Source organism: Sceloporus occidentalis, unplaced genomic scaffold, assembly GCF_023333645.1.
Source record: "Sceloporus occidentalis isolate IW3139 unplaced genomic scaffold, rSceOcc1.0.p SCAF_3, whole genome shotgun sequence".
NCBI classification, from domain to species: Eukaryota; Metazoa; Chordata; class Lepidosauria; order Squamata; family Phrynosomatidae; genus Sceloporus; species Sceloporus occidentalis.
Window position 1 is genome coordinate 90,914,870 of NW_028316983.1, and position 21,871 is coordinate 90,936,740.

The window sequence follows — 21,871 nt, forward strand, 5'->3', positions numbered from 1 at the left end:
GGACGGGGCCAAAAGGACCCATCCTCTTCTTCCCTGCCATTTTACCCATGAGTAATGTGATGCCGGGCAGGGAGGTGGGGTGTTCTGGGCCCTCTTCCTCCTTGCCTGGCACTGTTCTCACACTAGTAAGTGGCACTGGGCAAGGAGGTGGCACTTGCCTGGTGACACTCTTCTGGGATGTCATCCAATGTGATGCCACTGGCTAGGGATCAGGATATTTCACTCAAATTAACATATGACCTCTTGCTTCCTCTGGGCTACACTTGTAATTAATTCTTTCTTGATTGGTTCCTTGTCCGCCAGCTAGGAAAGGGTACAAAGGGCCCCTGCTATCGACTAGGGTTTGATTCCAGGACCACTCTGCTGATACCAAAATGTGTGGACGTTCAAGTCCTGTTAATACAATGACAGAGTAAAATGGTGCCCCTTATTATAAAATGGCAAAAATCAAGATCTGCTCTTTGGAATTTTTTTTTTTTAATGTTTTCAATCCATGGATGTTGAATCCATGGATAAAAAAATCCATCGATATAGAAGACCAACTGTATTGATGTATGCTTAAAGTTTTCTTCCATGAGCTGAAATCCTGACAATAGCAAAAGATGACTCTAAAAGTATTAGTCAACAAAACAAAGAAAGCCAGATAAATATTAAAGATAAAGGCAATGAAATATTAACAATATATTCACAATCACAATTATGGATGCATAATGTAGAGTTACAGATCCATAACTGATTTGTGTTTGTGGTCTTTACGTAGTCATGATTATGGTACAATTGCCATGATTCCAAAAGAACCCCCAAATCATGCTTTACAAGGAAGCAGTCATTGTGAGTGAAGGAGGTCTGTTTTCCTGTTGATCAGGGTACAGCATACTGATGCTTCCACCCTCTCCTGCCAGAGATCTTTGCTGTGAGGAGGAACTGCAACAGTGATCCAGCTTTTGATTTCCAGAAGAACAGATGTCCATTGCTAACCATGACTACTACCTAAGAAAGTAGGATTGGAAAGGGGGGTATTCAGTGGTGTCACTAGGGAGTGTGGACCGCACCAGTGTGGCACCACTGCTCATCAAACACCTGCCTTTTGGCAGAAACAATCTGTGGCATTCATCTGCTTCCCTGCTTCAAGAAATAGTGGGAGTGGGGTGAAATTAAATTTCAAGATTTTATTTTGTTTTTAAAAATTAAATTTTAAAATTTTAATTTTTATTCTTTTTAAAATTTCTTTTAAAACATTACATTTTAAACAAATCTTCACTATGTATATGTAAATACATTTAGGCTATGCATATGATAATGTAATTTGAAGGTATAATTTTAATTTTGCCAGTTGTTTATGTCACAGCTATTAGAATTATATCCAGTGTTATATGGGAATTACAGTTTATGAGTTACATTAATGCAAAAAAGCATTACTAAGGATTCTGTATGGTGTGAAATGGGAGAAAGTCATTGGGGGAGGTGACACCCGGAGTTACTGCACCAGGTGACACCAACCCTAGCAACGCCACTGGAGGTATTTAGTTAAGTAGCTGATCTAGGATCTTGGCAAACAACATTATAAAAAATGGTTGTTTATCAACAGAAGACAGAATCAGAAATACTGTGGATCCACTGTTTTGGTTGGCTAGCCATCTGCAGACATGAACATCTGCAGTTCTCCCCACCCCATTATTGCCAGTGGTGGCATGCATGTTGCCATCTATTGACTATAATGTGGCTTGAGCATGAATTTTTTCCTCATCAACAGGGAAGGTTAAAGACTGTGGATGGTAAGTGTGCACTGTAAATTAAACAGTATTATTCAAAACAAATGTACATAAGGTGGAATAGCTGAATGTTTACAAATACTAATCCAAAACATGTACCCCTAGGGTGCATGATGCAAACATGCTTTATCTTACATACCCATATCAACAAAGGAGATGTGAACACATATCAGCCATCTAGAACAGCCTTACCTGAGTTGTTTTCAATACAATATAAAGAAGCTTTCAATACACCAAATCTTCCTTCTTTTCAGAAGGAAGAGATCAAAGGGTCTGTACAGATTCTATCATCAAGGGACATTTCTCTCTATTTTGAGACCAAAAATAGTGGCACAAGACTGTATAAACTCACAAGTAAGATATGGTGAAAGCCTCTTTATTCTGTAACCTATGATTTAATGTCAAAAAGCATTTGGCTTGGAACAGAACATCTGTAAATCCAGCAAAAGCTTTCAGACTGATAAAATGTGCAAATGTTGCCTTTATTGTTGTTATTGTTGTTAACTACTCTCAAGCTGAGCCCGATTCATGGATGTCTCACCCTGTGGATGAGACATCTTCAATAAACCCTGTTCTCCACTGCTCTGCTCAGGTCCTGCAGGCTCAAGCCTGTGACCTCTCTAATTGAGTCCAACCATCTGGCATATAGTCTCCCTCTCCTTCTACTATCTTTCCTTGCATTTTTGTCTTTTTTAACAATTCATGCCTTCTCATGATGTGGCCAAAGTATGACAGCCTCAGTTTGATCATCTTGGCTTCCAGGGAGAGTTCAGGCTTGATTTGTTCTAGGACCCATTTGTTTGTCTTCTTGGCTCTCCATGGTATCTTCAGTACTCTTTTCCAGCCTCACATCTCGAATGAGTTGATTTTCTTCCTATCTGCTTTCTTCACTGTCCATCTGTCACATCTGTACATGGTGATGGGAAATACCAAGGCTTGGATGATACTCACTTTAGTGTTAGAGTTATATCTTTATACTTTAGGATCCTGTTTACATAAAGCCAATTGTTGCTGGTGACTATCAGAAGGATAGTTTTGGTCTAATATTTAAAGGAGCTACCAAAGTGCTGAACTTATTTGAGGGATGGAATATTCCAAAGAATAGGATGTAACATGGAGAATTCCTTTAAAGCTGAAACTAAAATCTGAAGAAGATTCATTATCCCAATAACATGAAAGCTACCAGCTGTCTCTTCTTTAGGCAACTTATGGATCAGTGTTACCATTCATAAACGTTTAATTGCTTAAGCTAATAGCAATTTGTTTGCGAGTCATGTTGGTTAAAGGGCATTTTTAAAATTTTTCTTCTGTTAATCTTTTAAATCTTCTACATCTTTTGCCTATTCTACCAAATAGAACAGAGTTTATTAGAGGCATGTAAGCCAGCAACAGAGCCAGAAATTAGGAAATAAAGTAAATAACAGAATCAAAGACCAAGAAATGGCTCCACCATTCCTATTAACAGAGAGTAAATACTGCATTTATTTCAGAATCTCTGGTTCTGTAAGCTGAAATTAAAAAACTCCATATCTAGATTGTGATGTACCATTGCCACTCAACAGGTTCATCATGTGAAGCCATTTTTCCTTTGGAGAAAATGTACTCTGAAATGAATATAGTTCTGCATTTAGTGGAAGATGCTTAAAGCCCACAATATTCACAGCAGAAGAGCCAAAAAACTGAAAACAAAAAACGCATCCCCACACAGAAATGTCTTGTTTCTAGCAAAACAGCGAACAATCAATTTACTACAGATAATACCACAAAGGGACTATAAAAGGAATGGCATTTCACTACTAAACCAACACTGTATGCATCTACCATGTGATCTTTGGAAAGCAGAAAAGTGCTTTCATAAAAGAAATCCACTAAGGCAGAATAGCATTTGCCCAAAGAGCAGCACAAACTGTGAATGCACAAAGACAGGAAAGGGACAATTCAGCAGCATCCAGAAGTAATACTGCTCAACACTGAATGGATGGATGTTGGTATGAAACATACCAACATATATGTTGGCTGGAAAGAGAAAGAAAAATGAGGGAGTACCCAAGCATACTTTGGGGATGTATGTGGATACTGACCTGGGCTTGAGACAGGACTAGTAGTAGTAGACTCAATAATTTCTACAAAAAGGGGAAAGGAAAAAAAGAAAAAAAGAAAAGAGAGAACATTTGGATATTAATCACACATGAAAGACAAAACAAAGTGAAATGAGTCAACAGTTACCATCATGCAAGAAGTGCTGATGATGCTAATTTAGGAGGGGGGGAATCCCACCAGCATCATCCACATGTTCTATATATACCATGCAGAAATGTAGGAATGTTGTTTATGAGTGACACATGTCATCTTCTCAGTTTCTTCATGCACGCACCACTAAGATGCAGAAATCAGAATGCAACACTCTGACTAACATATTTCAACCAAGCTGACTTTGCTGACCTACCCTTGAAGGTCTCAAAGATAGTTGTCTGGTGGATTACTGAAATCAGCATACAAAACAGAATTTAATATCCATGTTTTACTGTGAATATATAAGTAATGTCTGATCACACAGATAGTGCATGTTAAAAAATCTACACTTACACCGATGAAACTACCTCATACATGCAAAATGCCTCTTTGACTTTTTGCTAAGGAGGGAAAGTGTTGCCAGTAAGCTAACAGGGAAACAGATCCCTCCTTGCGATAATCAAAGAAATATTTAAAACAAACCACATGTAGCATTATTAGAGCAATCCAAAAGTCATGTAACAAACAATTTTAGATTTCCACTCAAGGAGGCACTATTTCTTTTTAATGTCTTTTAATAATGCTAAACAAATACAACATATCAAAATTTATAAATACAGATAAAAGATAAGCCTGTCATACTATTTTCAAACTGAAATCTATTTATTGTCAAATGCATTTGCTTGGAATAAGGTCACACTGATTTAGTGGAATGCACTTTCAAGTAACTATGCTCAGAATTGTCATGAAGTCTCTCTCTCTCTCTCTCTCCTGCATGATGTAGTATACTCAGATCAACACCAAGTCAATATACAACTCAAAGAAAGAAATTTAAATGACCATTCCTTTGAAATGCTGCTCTATTTGAAGTGATGAAAAGCATGTCAAAATTGTGCATCATTATACTTTGAGCACTTAATTTTTTTTGTAAAATACATTCTTTGAGGTTTCATAAAAGCAACCACCAACTTCTCCTATAAATTAGTAGATTTTTAAAAATGGAAACGATTTTGGATTGGCACTTCTTTGATAATTATGCTACTTGAAGACCTTGACCTGCAATGCAGTAACTTCACAATTCCTTTGAGAAGCTAAAATGCATGCCCTTTGAAAGGCTATTATTTCATATCATATGCTTTCAATCATACCCAAGGGCTGAAGCTACAGTATTAATTCTCCCTCCATTTTGCTTAGACAGCTCACAGTTGCTCTTACGCTGAATTTAAACACCACAGCATTTCTTCCGATCAGAATTCAAGCATCCCTCTATTATAGGGTACAAGCAGTTAAGAGGCATTTAATTTTGACTCACACTTATCACACATTAGGCTTTCTTGGGTTGTTAACCTATCCCTCAGTGCCTATTAGAATTATGTATATTGTCCATGCTGATGGGAAGAAAAAATTCTTCTCTATGTCAGAAGAGGAAATATTTCTGTAAATAAAGACAAGTTTTAAAGGACCATGGATTCCATTCCTTCTCTAAGTTAACATATCCAAACAACCCTTTTTCACCAAAACAAAAGAAAACAGCACACAGAAAGTGAAATAATACAAAATTCAACCCAATGTTACCTGCTAGGTCTAGGACTGATATATCCCAACAGCTGCCACTCAGGAGTTGATCCCAGATAAGCAAGCCAGCAAGGCAAATATTACAGAGACCTGGTTGGATTCGGCTGTGTGTGTGTTAATCTCTCACAGTTTTGTCCATCAGGGTTCTCTGCTCAGCAACAGACAAGACCTGGGGTGGGAGGGTGGGCAGGGACATGCAATTGCAGTAGTCTATTGGAATACCATCCCCTTGACCAGGTGCTCTATCTTGGTATTTTCTGGTTTTGAGTGTTTATATTTATTATTATTATTAAAGTTTTTTTATGTAGTACTTTAAGTTTTACACGAAGCTTTACATAGTCATCAAACAAGACACCTGCCTGTACAATCTCAAATCAGAAAGCAACAAAATGATAAAATAACAACTTAACATTAAAATAACTCTAAAGCAATAGGCTAAAACAATACACACTAATACATACTTATCTAATGGTCAAAATCAAGCTGTAACCTTAAAAGCTTCCCTAAACAAAGTCGTCGTTAGGTCAGACTTAAACTTAATTAAGGAAGTGATAGTCTGCAAATGTTTGGGAAGAAGATTCCAGGAGTGAGGAGCAGCAAGAGAGAAGGGATGAATCTGGCCTGGGAAAGATGAAACCCTTGGCTGGGTCAGGATCCCATTCTGAAGATGCCAGCCACAGATGCTGGCGAAACGTCAGGAAGAAACTCTTCTAGAACATGGCCACATAGCCTGAAAAACCCACCAAAAACCATAGGAGAATGATTTTTCAGTGGCTGTCGCCAGGCTTTAGAACTGTCTTCCCAGATAAATTAGTCTGCTATCCTTCCTATTGTCTTTTTGCAGACAAATAAAGACTTTTCTGTTTTGACAGGAATTTGATGAGTGACTATATAAGGCATGTCTCACCTAAACAATATGTTGGATCCTGCTAATTTTTGTGCTGGTTTGTGTGTGTGTTTAATGATATAATTTAATCCGGTTTTAAATTTTTGATTGTTTAATCTTGTTTTAACTTTTGTATCTTGTGCATTTTTAAGAATGTGTTTTTAAAGTTTTTATATGCTGCTTTGAGTCCCAAACTGGAGAAAAGGTGGAACATAAAACATGATGACGACGACGATAATGATTGTCTAGGGTTGCCAGACATCAGTCTCCAGTTTTCATGGGCCATGTCCAAGCAGGAGATGAAGGGGCAAATTCTCCAGTTTTGGTTGGCTCTTCTCCAGGCAAGAAGAAAGGACTCTGTGTAAATCTCCAGCTCAGCTAGCAGAGCAGCAGCTTACTATATTTGCAAGGCTTCATTGATTTGTTGCTTCACCTTGAAAAGCCTCTCCAGGGAGATTCTATGTTTGTAGGTAGCTTCCTCCTTCCCTCCCAGTTGTTGTGGCATCAGCTGTCACCCTCTGCTCTGCTGTGCATCCATATTCTGCCTAGAAGCAAATAGGCTGGATTAAAAGGTTCCTTTCCCCATCTCCCTAAACAGAGGTGAAAAGGAATAATCCCCTTATTTCAAACTGATATGGTAACAGCCTTTTAGCTAACACTTCTGTCCTAATATTCAGAAAAGAAAATAACTTTCTGTCTCTCTCTGAATGACAAGCTGTATGCAACTGTGGTTGGTACTTAATGTGTAACACTTAATGCCATCACCAGCAGCTGTTCCTAGGTCTCAGGTTTTGGTCTAGAAATCTCAGGGCCTTGGACAATCCTAAATTGACAACCCTAGTTATGCCAAATGTAAAGGGGAATCAATAGAACTAGCACAGAGGTTAGTTAGTATCCTATCCAAAAACCATATGGAATGAGCCATTATGTTCCAGTCACAATTTCATTCTGTTTCTGGAAATGTGAAATCCATTGGAATAGGGATGTGTGTGTGTGTGTATGTATCTGTGCTGCAAATTCCAAAGACCTCCCAAGCCAGCTCTGGAGGCCTGGGAGAACCTTCTGAGTTGGTACTTTGGCTGAAATTGGCAGATGATGAGGAAGAACTGTAACATCTGATGTGGGGAGGTCTGTATCTGGTGTTCTAAAGTGCTCAACAGAGAATGTATCCATGAATACAGTCATAGGAAGGAAGTAATCTCTGATCTGACACAATCATGCTGGTAGCTGTTGCTCCCATGCAGTATTTTTGTCTGTGTGAGAGAACAGGGATCCTTGGATTGTTAATTCATTGCACTTATATCTGTTACCACCTGGAAGTGTGTTAGTGATAATGCTTGCTTCAGGTCAAAGATAGTGTGGTGTTAGCATGAATTTTCTGCAAGGATGCTTTTTGAACATCTGAACCTGGCCCAAGTATGGGCCTACTGGGTGACACACTGGGAGAATGAAAAATCTTTATAAAGCAGAGTCAAGATGAAATTCAGGGAAACAAATGCTTTGTAAGAAAAAATGTTTGTTTTTTTCTTCTAAAGCAGTGCTGTTATCAACCACCAAATGTGAAATTAACCGAGGAACAAAAACAGTTCTATTGCCAGAAGCAATCCAAATAATCAGTATGATGTAGAACTATGACTGGGGCTTTTTTGGAAGCATTGTATGTTACTTATTGCTCTATTTTTTTCTAATTCGATTCGGGCTCTATCAAACTCACCCTGATCTTTCCACTCATCTTTAGTTTCCCAGAAAGTGTGGTTATCTTTATTTCAAAAGCATTATTCAAGAACGATGACATGAATTATCTCTCTTGCTGCTGCAAGATAACAGGATCCTGTTTTTTGAGACATTGAAGAAATTAATCTGTCTCTCTCTGTCTTCCCTCGTTTCCCCTGCCCTTGTATAGTATCTTTACAGAAGCTATAGGGTCTATTTAATATAAGAACTATATAAAATTCTACAAAATCAGTCTCCACAAGGATCAACAAGGAAATATTTTGCCTGTAAATGCAATCTTTGAAAAGAAGTCTTTGAGAATATACATACATTGATTCATAGTTCACAGCCTTTTAGGAATTCTCATGCTTGGTATGGAATTTTGATTCCTTTCTCATAAGGAATGTCTGGCAGCTGAAATTTATCATGTTTTCATCACATCTACCTCAGTGTTTTAACTTATACACATCAAACCACTTTAAGTCTTGGGAACGGAAAATGTATGCATGCATGAGAACTAGCACTTTATGAAGGATTAGAATTACTAAAAGTATGATGTGGTATCATCATATGCACACCTTGCATGCATAAAACCACCCTAGCGCCATGGTGGCAAACCTGTGGCACACATACCGGAGAGGGCATGGAGAGCCCTCTCTGAAGGAACCCATGCCATCACCCCTGTCAAGGAAAAGGCCAGGAGGAGCGAGTGAGAAGCAGCGCTCCGTTTCTCCACCCTTCCAACCCCGCAAATGCTGGGAGAAAGCCTTTCCAAAGTGAGGGGTGAAGGAAAAGAGCGCTCAGTTTCTGCACTCCTGCCACCCTGGAAAACAGGGAGGAGTCCTGCCCTCTGGAAGTCCCACCCCCGGAAGCCCCCCCCCCCCCCCCGCCCAGAACTGGGTGATACCAGGTGCAGGAATGCCACTGAGTTTCGGCACTTGGTCTCTAAAAATTTCACCATCACTGCCCTACCCCATTACCTGAAACAAGAAACTGGAACTGAATGAATGGACATGCATATGGAATCCTATCAATTCAGGCTGGGAGCCACATTTTCAGATGAAATATTATGTCTTTCTTTCTTGCTTGCTCTTTGCATATGATTAATGAATATAAAATCTCAGAAGCATCTTTTAAATAATTTCTTTAAATAGAGAAAACTCTGCATGTTGTTCACAATAGAAACATAATCTACTTCAGATCTCATCTCAAAACTAGTTGTATCTTCTGTTTTTCAGAGGGGCAAACCAGAGTTCAGATTCCTTCAACAAGCAGAAAATGAGAGCTACAGTTTTCCTCTGTTGTTCCCAGAAATTCAGTATGGAAGTAAAATTTATCTAACCTATAAATCTAACAAATCCAAAAAATAATCCAACAAATTCATCCTTAATCATTATCTGAAACAAAATACAGTTATACTTAGGGGTTTGCCCATTTACAAATTAGTAATACAAAATTTCAAATAGAATGTAATCACATAAATAAAGTGTGTGTGTGTGTGTGTGTGTTAAATACAAATACACAAGGAGGCAGATTTCACAAAAATGTCTAGTGGAAAGTATAACAAAAATACACATATTAGTGGATTTGATCACAATATTTTTGTAAATAATTAAGTAAAATTTTGCATACAAAATACGCATGTGGATAATATGCACAATTTTTTTCTATACGCTTTCAGAAGAAATTCACAAATTTTTGTGGAAATGGGATGACAGAAGCATAAAACTGGAAAACAGACCAAACCTAATACTGACTGCATTTGGAGAATGCTAATATGGAAGCCTTGCACAATACCCTTTACATGAGATCTAAGAATATCCAATGAAAAACCATATTATATTTCTAACTTTCAACTAATATTTTGAAATGTTTTGTGTTATGCAGATATTTTAAATTGATCATGCCTTTTATTTACTGTATTTCTTAACCCTTGATTAAATGTATACGTTATTTTTTTACTATACCCAATTAATACCTCAGCAATTTAGACATGTTGCCAAAGAAAAGGTGTAAAATATTATTACACACACACACACTTCAATGAATGATAAATTTATAAAACAGGCTTTGAAAAACAAATTCAAAAGTGAGAGTAATTTACCAAAGGGGCCAGGAAAATACTACACTATAAGAATTTTAAAGAGATGAAATACTTAATGATTTGTCAAGGTTACCCATGCAAAACAGAGTATACAAAGAACCATTAATCACAGTAACTGGCAATCAACTCCTGCAGTTTTCTTGCAGTATCAGAGTACAACTTGTCATCTTAAAGTTTGGGCTTGGTATGAAGTCTTCTACTGCTAAAAATCTCTACAGTTCCTTAAAATGAGTAAACTAATTTTAAAAATCAAATTATGATACCTTGCATTTTTGCTCCTTCCTCTCCATTTTATTCACAGGAAATCTTTTGAATTGGTCAACTACAGGAGATAGTTCCCACAAAACAGAAGCATACACAACTTGTCAGACTTTTTATATTCATGAACAAAGAGCATAATTTAAAATATATTTCAGCCCAAGGATTATGCTCCAAGAGTAAAATGTATTAACTCTAGATCAGCACTTATGTGAACATGGGTAAACTAGTGCACTCACTTCTCCTTTAAAATATAACTATTTTTGTACAGAAGACTGTTCATAACTGCTGTAGCATTTTAATCTGACATGTGTCAATGCTTATTTTCATAGGAGTAATTAATTTTCAAATGTCTTGTGATAGCCACCCACAATCTTTTCAACACATTTCCCTCATACATGTTCTTAGCTCAGTATATCATAATATATCAAAAAGGCACCAGAAAGCAGAACAAGAGGTTGCATATATCAGAAAGCTCAGAATGCATTCTGTCACTTTTTATTCACTGTTGTTTTACAAGACAAGTTATATAAATGAAAGTCTGGAGAGAAAGTTATGTTGGTCTTTATTTAGCCTACTATTTTACATTAGGTTAGGACTATTAGCTGTTTTCTCTCATATTAAATATTGAAAAAATGCAAATCATATCAGCATTTACTACACCACAAATAATGGGAAAACCAATTCCCTAGGGCAACAATGGCTGGAATCTAGTGAGGTCTATTTTTGAAACAGAAAAGCTTCTGCATCCATATGGATCATTTTTCCATTGAGTGGCAGACCCTTGTTCCACTCTGCCCTTCAGAGGTTGCAAGGGACTACTTTCTAAAGAGGAGATCTGGAAAACCATATATTTTACAATTTTACATGGTTTAGTGGTCTGGGTGTTGGAGTAGCACCCTGGGAGTGCATCTGCATATAGCCATGGATACCCACTGGATGACATTGGACTGGTCACATAGAATCATAGGCTTGGAAAAGACCACGAGGCTCATCCAGTCCAATCCGCTGACATGGAAGAATACACTAACAAAGCACTCCCATACGACCTCCATTTAATAAACACCAAAGAAGGAGACTCCATCAGACTTTGAGGCAGTGTATTCCACTGTCAAACAACTCTTGCCATTAGAAAGTTCTTCCTAATGTTTAACTGGAATCTCTTTTTCGCCAGTTTGAATCCATTGCTCTGTATCCTAGTCTCTTGAGCAGCAGAACACAAGCTTGCTCCATTCTTCAAATATTTAAACATGTTTATGCTGCTCCTCATAGGGCACAGTTTCCAGACCTTTCACCATTTTGGTTGTCCACCTTTGGACATGTTCTAGTTTGTCAACATCCTTCCTGAATTGTGGTGCCAGAACTGGGCACAGTATGCCAGGCAAGGTCTGATCAAAGTAGAATAGAGTGGTACTATTACTTCTCTCAATCTAGACAATATGCTACTATTGGTGCAACATATTGCATTTGTTTAAGTTGCCACATTTGTTTAAGTTGCCGCATCACACTGATGCCACATCACACTGCCTTAAAGGAAGACAATGGCAAACTTGCTCTAAATAAATCTGGCCAAGAATATCTTGTGATAGCTTCACCATAAGCCAGAAATTACTTTACAGCATACACAAACAACAACGTTTGCAATGTTTCACTTTGTCCATATCCTTTTGGTGTCTCTTATATAAAAAGCCAGCAATTTTAAAAAAGAAATAGTGCAACTTTTAAAATATGCCTGTGGAATCCATTTTCCAAACCTATTCCTTCTTCAAATGTTAATGGTTTAAATTGAGCTTCATACTAGCTGACATCAATTAGCATGACACTCGTTCCTTCCCCTCCCTGGTAGTCCCCTGGGATCAGTGCCAACAGTGTATCTACCCTAGAGTCTCCCAGTCTTTTGGAGCAGGATTTGAGGGTATACAATCTTCCGCTCCCAGTTCTGCTGATGAAAGTAGTTCCAACAGTGAGATGACAGCATTGGATCCTTTAGATTATTTCTTTATTGATGTAGCTGTTTATCTGAAACCTCCTCATCAACTGGTACAAACTTAAGACAAGATCTGAGAACCAAGAAACTTTTCTCATGAGCCCCAAAAGGCCTGTTTTTCTCTAATCACATGCCCCGCCATGCCACATAATAAACAGCTTTTGCCCCAAGAAAAAATTCAAAAGCACTTTGTAACAGTGCATGGGAATCAACTGTTCTAAAGTCAAACATTCTTCCGGAACTCTACAGACTATCAGTTTATAGACATCTGATTTTCCAGGAAGTCTTCACAGGCATGTTGGGTGGCAGAGTCTACACCAAGCTAAGTAATTTGCAATTAATACTAACCATTTATTTCATTAGATTTGCATTCTCTTGGAAGGAATGGGGACCTCTGAAGCAAACATATTTCAAATAGCTATAAGACTAAATCAGCATATAATTCAGATAGCGGACTAGCAGCCAGAATTAAAAATGGAAAAGAAATAACATCTAAGAAAAACAGAATGGGTTCTAGGTTGGATTATTTAACACTGAAGTTAAATTTTCCTGAAAGATTCTCAGCATTAATTTTAGCTACCCGTTTATGTCACATTTTATGCTGTAGTTTACTCATAAATTGCCGAGATAGTTTTTGCATCAAGATATACACATTATCTTTGAAACCAAAGGGCATGCTGACTTGTAGGAGAAATCTGTCATTTGCAGAAAACTGCAATAAAGATTCTTTGAAAAGATAATGCTTTACAACACATCAGATATGTTTATTAATAAATAAAAAATGGAAGGCGATGTGTGGTTTTCACTGGAGAAATAGAAAACAAATCATTTCTGTCCATCCAAATGCTTCATGGCTTTTACAGAAAAGCATAATCTCTGTCCTTCTACATAATTACTATTTTAATAATTAATTACTATAACTATGTATTTTTTCCTTACATTCTCAATTATGGATACTGCAAGGTGTACAGTAAATACAATTTTTAAGAGAACATTAAAAAAACCCAGTATTGACTAATTATATAAAAATCGTTTCTGGTTTTAAAATGGTTAAAATATCTGTCTATAGCTAATCAAATTCATTATAGAAGGTCATCTGAGTTTTGGCAATAGGTACTGCTGGACGGAGTAATCGTTAGCATCCCAGTAGTTAGCTCTCATCAACAAAAGCCAGGCTAGATAATGGCATGGCATTTGGAGAGCAGCAGTTCATCAACATTTACAGAGTGAAAGGCTGTCATCCTCTGATATAGGGGGCTATATTTAATATATCTTTAAGTGCCTGCACTGAAGCTGATTGGTTTCTTTCTGACACTTCTTTGGCAGGGTTTAGCCCTACAGGATGTGGCCCCCATTTACTCTATTTCTGTGTATAGTCCTTGGAGATAGTGAATGGTTGTATATGCTGCTTTGCCTTGGTGAAGATACATGTTGAGTCTCCCTTTTCCAAAATGCTTGGGGCTAGAGATTTTTTAGATTTTGGATTTTTTTAAAAAAAGAATTGGAATATATGTAATTTTTTTTTTATTTTGTATATACACACATAAAGAGATATCCTGGAGATGGGACCCAAGTCTAGACACAACATTTATTTATATTTCATATATACCTTATATACAGAGCCTGAAGCTAATTGTAATACACCATTTTAAAGAATTTTGTGCATGAAGGAAAGTTTATATACACTGAAACATCAGCAAACAAAGGTGTCTTTATATCAGCCACCCATGGGGAGAAAATTGATTTTTAGAATATTTCAGAATTCTAGATAAGGGAGACTCAACCTGTAATTGTATTTCCATGTGTTGCTGGTCATAAAAGGAACCTGAGTCAGTCTATCTCTTTTGAATACTGGTACCAATTTAAAAAAAAGAAGACAAAGACAGAGGAGGACGCGGAAGAGTTCTTATTGGAGCAGAGAAGCCTGAGTGCATCTAGGGCATCAGTCATAATGGGTAAATCTAAACATATCAGGTAGACAGATGTCTATCTTCACTGTGCCATACCTTCCCATATGAAGGATCTCAGAATCTTCTTTCTGAATGCCATTGTCCTCATTATATATAGAAATAGACCAGCAATTTTTTTTTCCAATTTAGAAATCATGCTGGGATATTATTTCATGCTTTATACATGGAAAACATCAGCTCACACAACAATATTCATATAAAGAAGTCATAAGTTGTTCTGTTGTTTTTATGTTTGACTGACTATAAATGGTGTGGAAAAGTGAACAGAACCAAATGATGATACCCTAGCCTTTAAATGAAATTGGTTGAAGACAGGGTTGGAAAGATTATTTGAATACTTGAAATACTTGAATATTTGACATACATGGCACAGTGGTTTGAGCACTGGGGTGTGATCCTGGAGACTATGGTTCAATTCCCAGCTTGGCTATAAAACTCATTGGGTGCCCTTGGGCAAGTCACGTGCTCTCAGCCTCAGGGAAGGTGATGGCAAACCTCCTCTGAACAAATCTTGTCAAGAAAACCCCATGATAGGTTCACCTTAGTGTTGTCATAAGGTGGAAATGATGGGACCCAACAACAAAACTTTTCATTTGTTCAAAACTTCCTATCTCAGATTCATTCATTTACTGTTCCTAGAAGTGGGCTGAGGGTCATCCCTGCAGTGAGATTCATTATCACAAGCTGGTGCATGGGAATAATGTCTGTATCATCATGAATCCGGGATGGGGGTGGGGATGCTATAACTTCCCTGATCATTACCCAGTTCCATTTAATGTTGTGTGACAGGCAGGTGGGAGAAGACAGGAAAAGATCCTGGAAGGCTACAGCTTTCTATTCACTCAGCTTCCCTGACCCAACCCTATTAAAGTCATTTGGTAAATGGGTGGGTGGGTAGGCCAGAATAGGTTCCTGGTAGACTAAAGCTTTATGGCACTTTCCCACCTTCCTGATGTCACCTTCACTGCTGCTGGAGACTTTCTTGTCCCATGACACCTCTTTGAAAACTGCATAGTTTCTAAAGATGTCTGGCAGTGAGTACACATTTGATTAAACTATCTGTTCTCCCTTGGAGGAATGAATAATTTAACACAGCACATCCTTAATTGAAGATCACTGTGAAAATGCTAGACTGTAGCGATGGATGTGAAAAGACCATTTTCCAATCCCTTGCTCTGTTTATGAACTCTCCTGGGGTTTCATGACTGCCTCTGTCAGAACATCCTGGTCTAGAGGCTCCTGAAGACAATCCTAGCTTAGCCATTATTTTAGTCTTATGTAAAGATCAGGTAACCCTATTATAATTAAGAATTACAGGGAAATAAATGTGCCATGATACTAACAGGCCTCACTTGGTTCACAACTTCAGCCTGTTTTCCTTGCCATATATTAAATTTCTCTGCAGAGAAGTATATCCATTTAATAAGCACTGGTATAAGTTGTAACTTTTAAAAAACAAAAACAAAAGCACAGTAGCAATATTTTAACTATATTCATGTTTTCAGTGTGCCAGAATATTTTTTCTGCATTAGCAACTCAGCATAATCCCTAGCAAAGGCAACATGTGCATCAAAGTCCTTATTTCTAACCATAGATTAGTTGGAGGAAACAGCTGGTTTAAGTGTTATTCTTACAGCTGCTCAGCAGAGAAGAAAGCGAAAGTGACAAAGTACTCACTGCTCCTGATATTCTTTCATTAATATGTATAAATAGCAAGTCCATGAATAATGTAAGACAGAGGGAAATTTGTTTGCGATTCTGCTCTTAAAAATCCATCTGATTAGCACTACTCCAATAATTATACAGCCTTGTTCTCAGAGGTCATTCTCCATATCTACATAAATAGTTATGCATGGGAATAACTGTGTTTTTTAGGAAGGCAAACAGATGAATTAGAGCTGTTACATATTTAGATATCAATCCTCTCCCTGCAACTGGCTGATATCTGGAGAGCGTTTCAAATGACACCTTGGCCACTTGCCACCAGCAACCACCAGTAGAGGGATATGTTGTCCATAGATGGAGATCCACTATGCTGGAAGTCTTTGTCACACCCAGGTGCCACTCTTGTTTCTCTTACCAGTGGTAGAAACTAGTAGTCAAAAGACTCCCTCAAAAGCTTTCTGAGGGTGGGAAAATTGTGATTTGGATGCACAAGATCCAAAACTGCTTAGTTCATCTCAGACAGGCCCAATCCAGTTCATGGCCCTGGCCCAGCTCATTGCTATCAATGGAGGTGGGACTGAAGTCTGCAGTGTGGTACTGAGGGGAGATTCCTTTCTGTCCCATTTAGAATTAACCATGATTTTTACTGCCACTAATGAATCTTCTGTAAGCATAATAGAGCATACAGTAAAAATATTCCTCCAAATGATCCAATTGGAAGTGATTTCTTTTCAGAATTCATAACTCTTCTGGGTTATATCAATGGCCAATATTTTATTACCTTAAGACTTAACCAAGAAATTTGATTGAAATCCACCCTTATGATGTCATATAAGGTATCATAAGGTTGTATTTTTTATTGGCAAGTAATAAAACAGGAAAATTTTATTTATTTCACCAGATACTGCAAACCTAGCTAAGAAGCATATACAAGGCATCACATTGCAGATATTGGGGATATATTTATTTCTAACCTTAGATGAAGTAGAAGAAAAAGTCTTGCTTATGTGCCACTAGCCAAGATAAAGCGCTGCTTCAAGATAAACACACTGGAGCAAAAAAGTATTTATCTACTTCATCATGTAGATAAATACATGAGTCTTCATCATTATTATGTGTAACATATAATTATGAAAATTGTGCTGGTATAAACCTCCTCCACAGTGATTTTGAAAAATGTAAACATTGTATTAGTGAAATGCACAGTATAATACAGAAACAGTTTGCATTGCTCTTTGTGTGACTGCAAAGTCACAGCCATGGACTGAAGCGTGACCTTCACCTTGTCACTTTCCTGTAGAATTCTGTTCCTCATTTGTCAAATGGGAATAAGAGCCACTTTTCTTTCAGATTTAAGAACAAAATACTCAACACTGTAGAGCATATAAAAATTCTATGTGCGTCATAAAAATAGTGTAGCCTGTTAGATGCCATGTTCTTAAAGCCCAATGCAGTGGCTTCAAAACAAATGGAAGTGTCTAAATTCCAGGCACATTTCATTGTATTGTACTTGGCTTTCGCCTTTGCATTTGTAAATGATTCCAGAATATGCTTTCTTCTAATCAAGAAGGCATCTTTAGACCATTAAACCCAACTGTGAAGACATTCAATTTAGCATTGGTAGATGGGTTAAAATCTATTCTGAGGATACATGAAAGAACGGCATGTTTTCTTTTTAACCTGAAGTGGTTACACATTCAATAGCAAGATCATATGATATCATTAAGTGGCCTAAGCATGCAACAAGATGATTGGAAAAGAAATTACCAAATGGCACATGAGCCATATCAGTGGGTCCAATTCCTCTATTGCTTTAAACCATTGATGTTCCAGGTCTCTGTTGTATCAGTGGATGTACCCATCATAACCTCATTGGAGCATTAACTGTTGCCTCCTTCTCAGAAGCAGGTTAATATTCATCTATTTTGTCTCTCCTAATGAGGACAAGTAATTTTCAAAGTTTCCTCTCAGGTTAGAAAGTAAATATTTCTTTGCAGTCTTTGCCTAGTATTCATACATCCTGAAGTATTTGGGGAAATTATTTTATGCAGAAACACATATAAAAGTAGTGAGGGTGCACAAAAATACACTGTTTCCAGTGGGGTGGGGGTGGAGTTGTGCAATATTGATGTTTTCTACATTCAAGCATGAAAAAAAATGTATAGTAAATGCTGCAAACAGACATCTTTCACAGAAAGCAGCAATCTTGCATAACAAGATCATATGGGTTTTTTGTGTGAAATATTTGCTTTTTTTGCAGAATAATACCTTCTCTAAGTTTTTGTTTCACATTATTGCCATTTTCTTTGTATGGCAAACAAGTCTTGCACAAAAAATAAAACACATGTGGCTATGTGGAAATGGTGCTTTTCATTCAAAATTATCATGCAAAAATGTGTGCATTTCTGCACCAAATAATTTCTTGAAACACTTCAGGGGCTGTGAAAATTGGATGAAAACAATGCAAAATTCTCACCACTGTACCATTCTTCCTGAATGGGGTTCTCTAGTTCAGAAAACATTTTTTCCAGCCAGGAAAGAAAAAATGTCAAATATCTTTCTATACTTACCTTCTCCATTTTCTCTGCACCACCACCCCCATCTTCAAGACAGTAGGGGCCAGTGCTACCAGCGATGCAAAAAAAGACATGGAATTGAAAGCTGGAATCAGAGAATCATGGAGTTGGAAGAAACCCTGAGGGCCATCCTGTCCAACCCCTGACCATGCAGAAATGCACAATCAAAGCACCCCAACAGATGGCCTTCCTGCCTCTGCTTAAAACTTCCAAAGAAGGAGACTCCACCACATTCTGAGGGAATGTACTCCACTGTTGAACAGCTCTTGCTGTCAGAAAGTTCTTCCTAATGTTTACTTCCTAATAGAACTTGACTATATAAAAAAGTGGAGGGCAGGAGGAAGTTGATTCACACATTGCTTCCCAATGAAAATAAAGGTGTTTTTCTCCAAAGAAAGTCATATATATGACTGGAATCTCTTTACCTATTGGAAATCCTGAACATAGTGAAGCTCTAGGAACAAAAACTTCAGGCATGGATTGGAGTGTCCATAACATTTCCTATCCTTTCCATTATCTCCATTTGCGCATGGTTGTTTTGGGCCGGTTCAGACAACTACATTTTCTGCACATGAATTGATATTTCTCCACTGAAATTCTGTTTTCTGCACAAAACAGCTGCATGCAAAGTTTGTGGAGAAAAAGTTTTTAACTGTGAAGATTCTTCTCAGTCCATTATTCTTCTTGTCAGGGTTTCTCTACACTCAAAAACATGTTTTTGATCATATATTCAAATATTTTTGAATGTTCTTTCCATCCCTAGTTCATGTATTTAAGCATTATTGTCTTAAAGTTCATCTCACTCCTCTCTAACATGCGTGCGCACAGAGAGAGAGAGAGAGAGAGAGAGAGAGAGAGAGAGAGAGAGAGAGAGATCCTAGTTGGTTTAAAGGATTAACAGATTAGTAAATCAATGGCCATTTTCCTTCATCAAGAATCTTTTGGAGGCCATTGGTTGTCTGAAGAAAGAGCCAATGCTAAAATGGACTGGTAGCCAAAGCAGTTGTGATTTGCAATACTAAAGGAATATACAATATTCTCACTAAATGCATGTCCCATTTTTCTTTCTCCTTGTCTGCTCCAAATTTAGAGGTAATATGAAATTAGGACTACATGGGGACTGCAGTTCTCCCATTCATCACATTTTCTCTGTGCATAGTATACAGTTTACAATGTATACATATCAGCATATTTTAAAAATACATTTCCCCCCACCCCCAAATTTAGAATTAAATTGAAAGCTGGAAGTGTCAGGCTCAACAATCAACTTGCATTTCTGATAATATATTTTCCATGACACACTCATGATTCTACATTGTGTACTGATTACTGATCACAAAAGTATTTTGTGAATGAGGTGTTACACAAAACTAATTTACCTTTTTGCATGGTGCTGCCACTATGGCAATTTGCACACAAGGTTTTTTTGATAATTACTCTGTAATTACTGTGCTACTGATCCATGATGAATTGAAATCCACAGTCAGTGTATCTCAAATGAGTCATTACAAATTTGTATAAATTGCATAGTGAAATGGGCTTCATGGTAAAATTCATAAACCAGATGAAATTTGGAGAAAAACAAATTTATTAGCATGCTATTATAGCTGTTAAATCGTATCAACAATGCAAGAGAAAACATTTGTATCTTTTTGGATTTAGGTTCCTGTAAAACACTATTATCTTGTCATAAATTTAGTTCAAAACTAGGGGGGAAATACAAATTTAGTATCACAGTAGGAAGAGCAGCACTTTTAGTTATATAATATAGGATCGAGGTGTAATTTTTTTTTAAAAAAACTATATATAAAAAAGAACTGGAAAACATATTAGTACCGTTCATGCATCCACTACCAATTGACAGCCATTTCCCATTTCCTTTATGTATTGTTGTCTTACTCAGTGAAGGTAATGCAGCAAAGTAGTAATATTTTCATTTCCATGGAAATCGGCAAAGACTCTTTGTTATGCCTGTTATAGAGCAGTGAGGCAGGCCAAAAAAATAAATAAAAAAATCCATATTAAACAACTAAGATTGCACCCTCAATTTAACACCCAGCAGGATTATTCCAAATAATGAGAAGTCTTTTGGCCTCAGAGAAACTCAGAAAAATCAGGAATGGGACCTACATCTACCTGTTGTGGAAATTTTTCCAGGTAGTTCAAAGGAGAAAGTTGCTTGCATTCACTCAGAACTTGACACTACAGTAATCACAATCTAAGGAGAGACCACAGTTATCACAATCTAGGATGTCATGGGGGGGTGCAGGAGGGGTGGGCTGCACCAGGTGATACCCTAACATTTGCATTTTGACAGAAATGGTCTGTGGCATTTGCCTGCATCCCTTTAAAATGTTGAAGAGATGAAGTGTACAAGGCTCAGAGCGAGGAAAAAGAAAAGGCCCCATCTTACCAAATTTGCACTTTAACCACATGAAACTAAGTACATGTCACTACATTTAGGCTGTGCATATGATATTGTGATTTCAACAGTATAGTTGTTTATGTCACAGCTATTATCATTGCATTCAGTGATATACAAGAATTACAATGTATAAATAACAGTAGTATAAAAACATTACTCATGATTCTGTATGGTGTGGTATGGGAGAAGGTCAATGGGGGTGGTGACACATCCTATGGAATTATTTGCAGTTTAGGGAGCATTTAGATTTCTCATTCATCTTGGGAGTTGCAAAACTAGAAACACCAGAATACCATAAGATGTTGCCTTAGCAACATATATGAAAATATAAGATCTTTGCAGATTTCTCAGCAAGTACTGATACTATTCGTCATGGTATTTTACTGGACCAGCTCTGTGTGATGGGAATAGGAGGCACTGTTTTACAGTGATTCCACTTCAATACACAAGTCTGGTTCCAGAGAGTATCACTGATGGATTTCTGTTCAGCTTCATAGCTATTAACCTGAGGGGTGACACAGGGTTCCATCTTATACTCCATGCTCTTCAATATCTGTATAAAGCCACTGGGTGAGCTCATTGGGGCTTTGGAACTGAATGTCATCAATATGGCAAACGATTCACACTGCCCAACAGAAGCTGGTAGGGCTGTGAATGAAGTGGTTGATCAGCATAATACTTCCTACTGGCCCTGCTCAGGGTTGCTCT

The 21,871-nt window shown here is 37.5% G+C and overlaps 1 protein-coding gene across 2 annotated transcripts in view; it reads right to left on the reverse strand.

Annotated features, from left to right (window-relative positions):
- Positions 1–21,871, reverse strand: part of NEGR1 (neuronal growth regulator 1) — a 684,663-nt gene that overhangs the window by 84,979 nt on the left and 577,813 nt on the right. The window contains exon 7 of one of the 2 annotated variants that reach the window (XM_089515441.1): positions 3,854–3,895. The exons of the other annotated variant lie outside the window; for it this stretch is intronic. Within the exon in view, the coding sequence (XP_089371567.1) occupies positions 3,854–3,895 (42 nt within the window). The remainder of the gene's footprint in view (positions 1–3,853; positions 3,896–21,871) is intronic. 2 annotated transcript variants of the gene reach the window in all.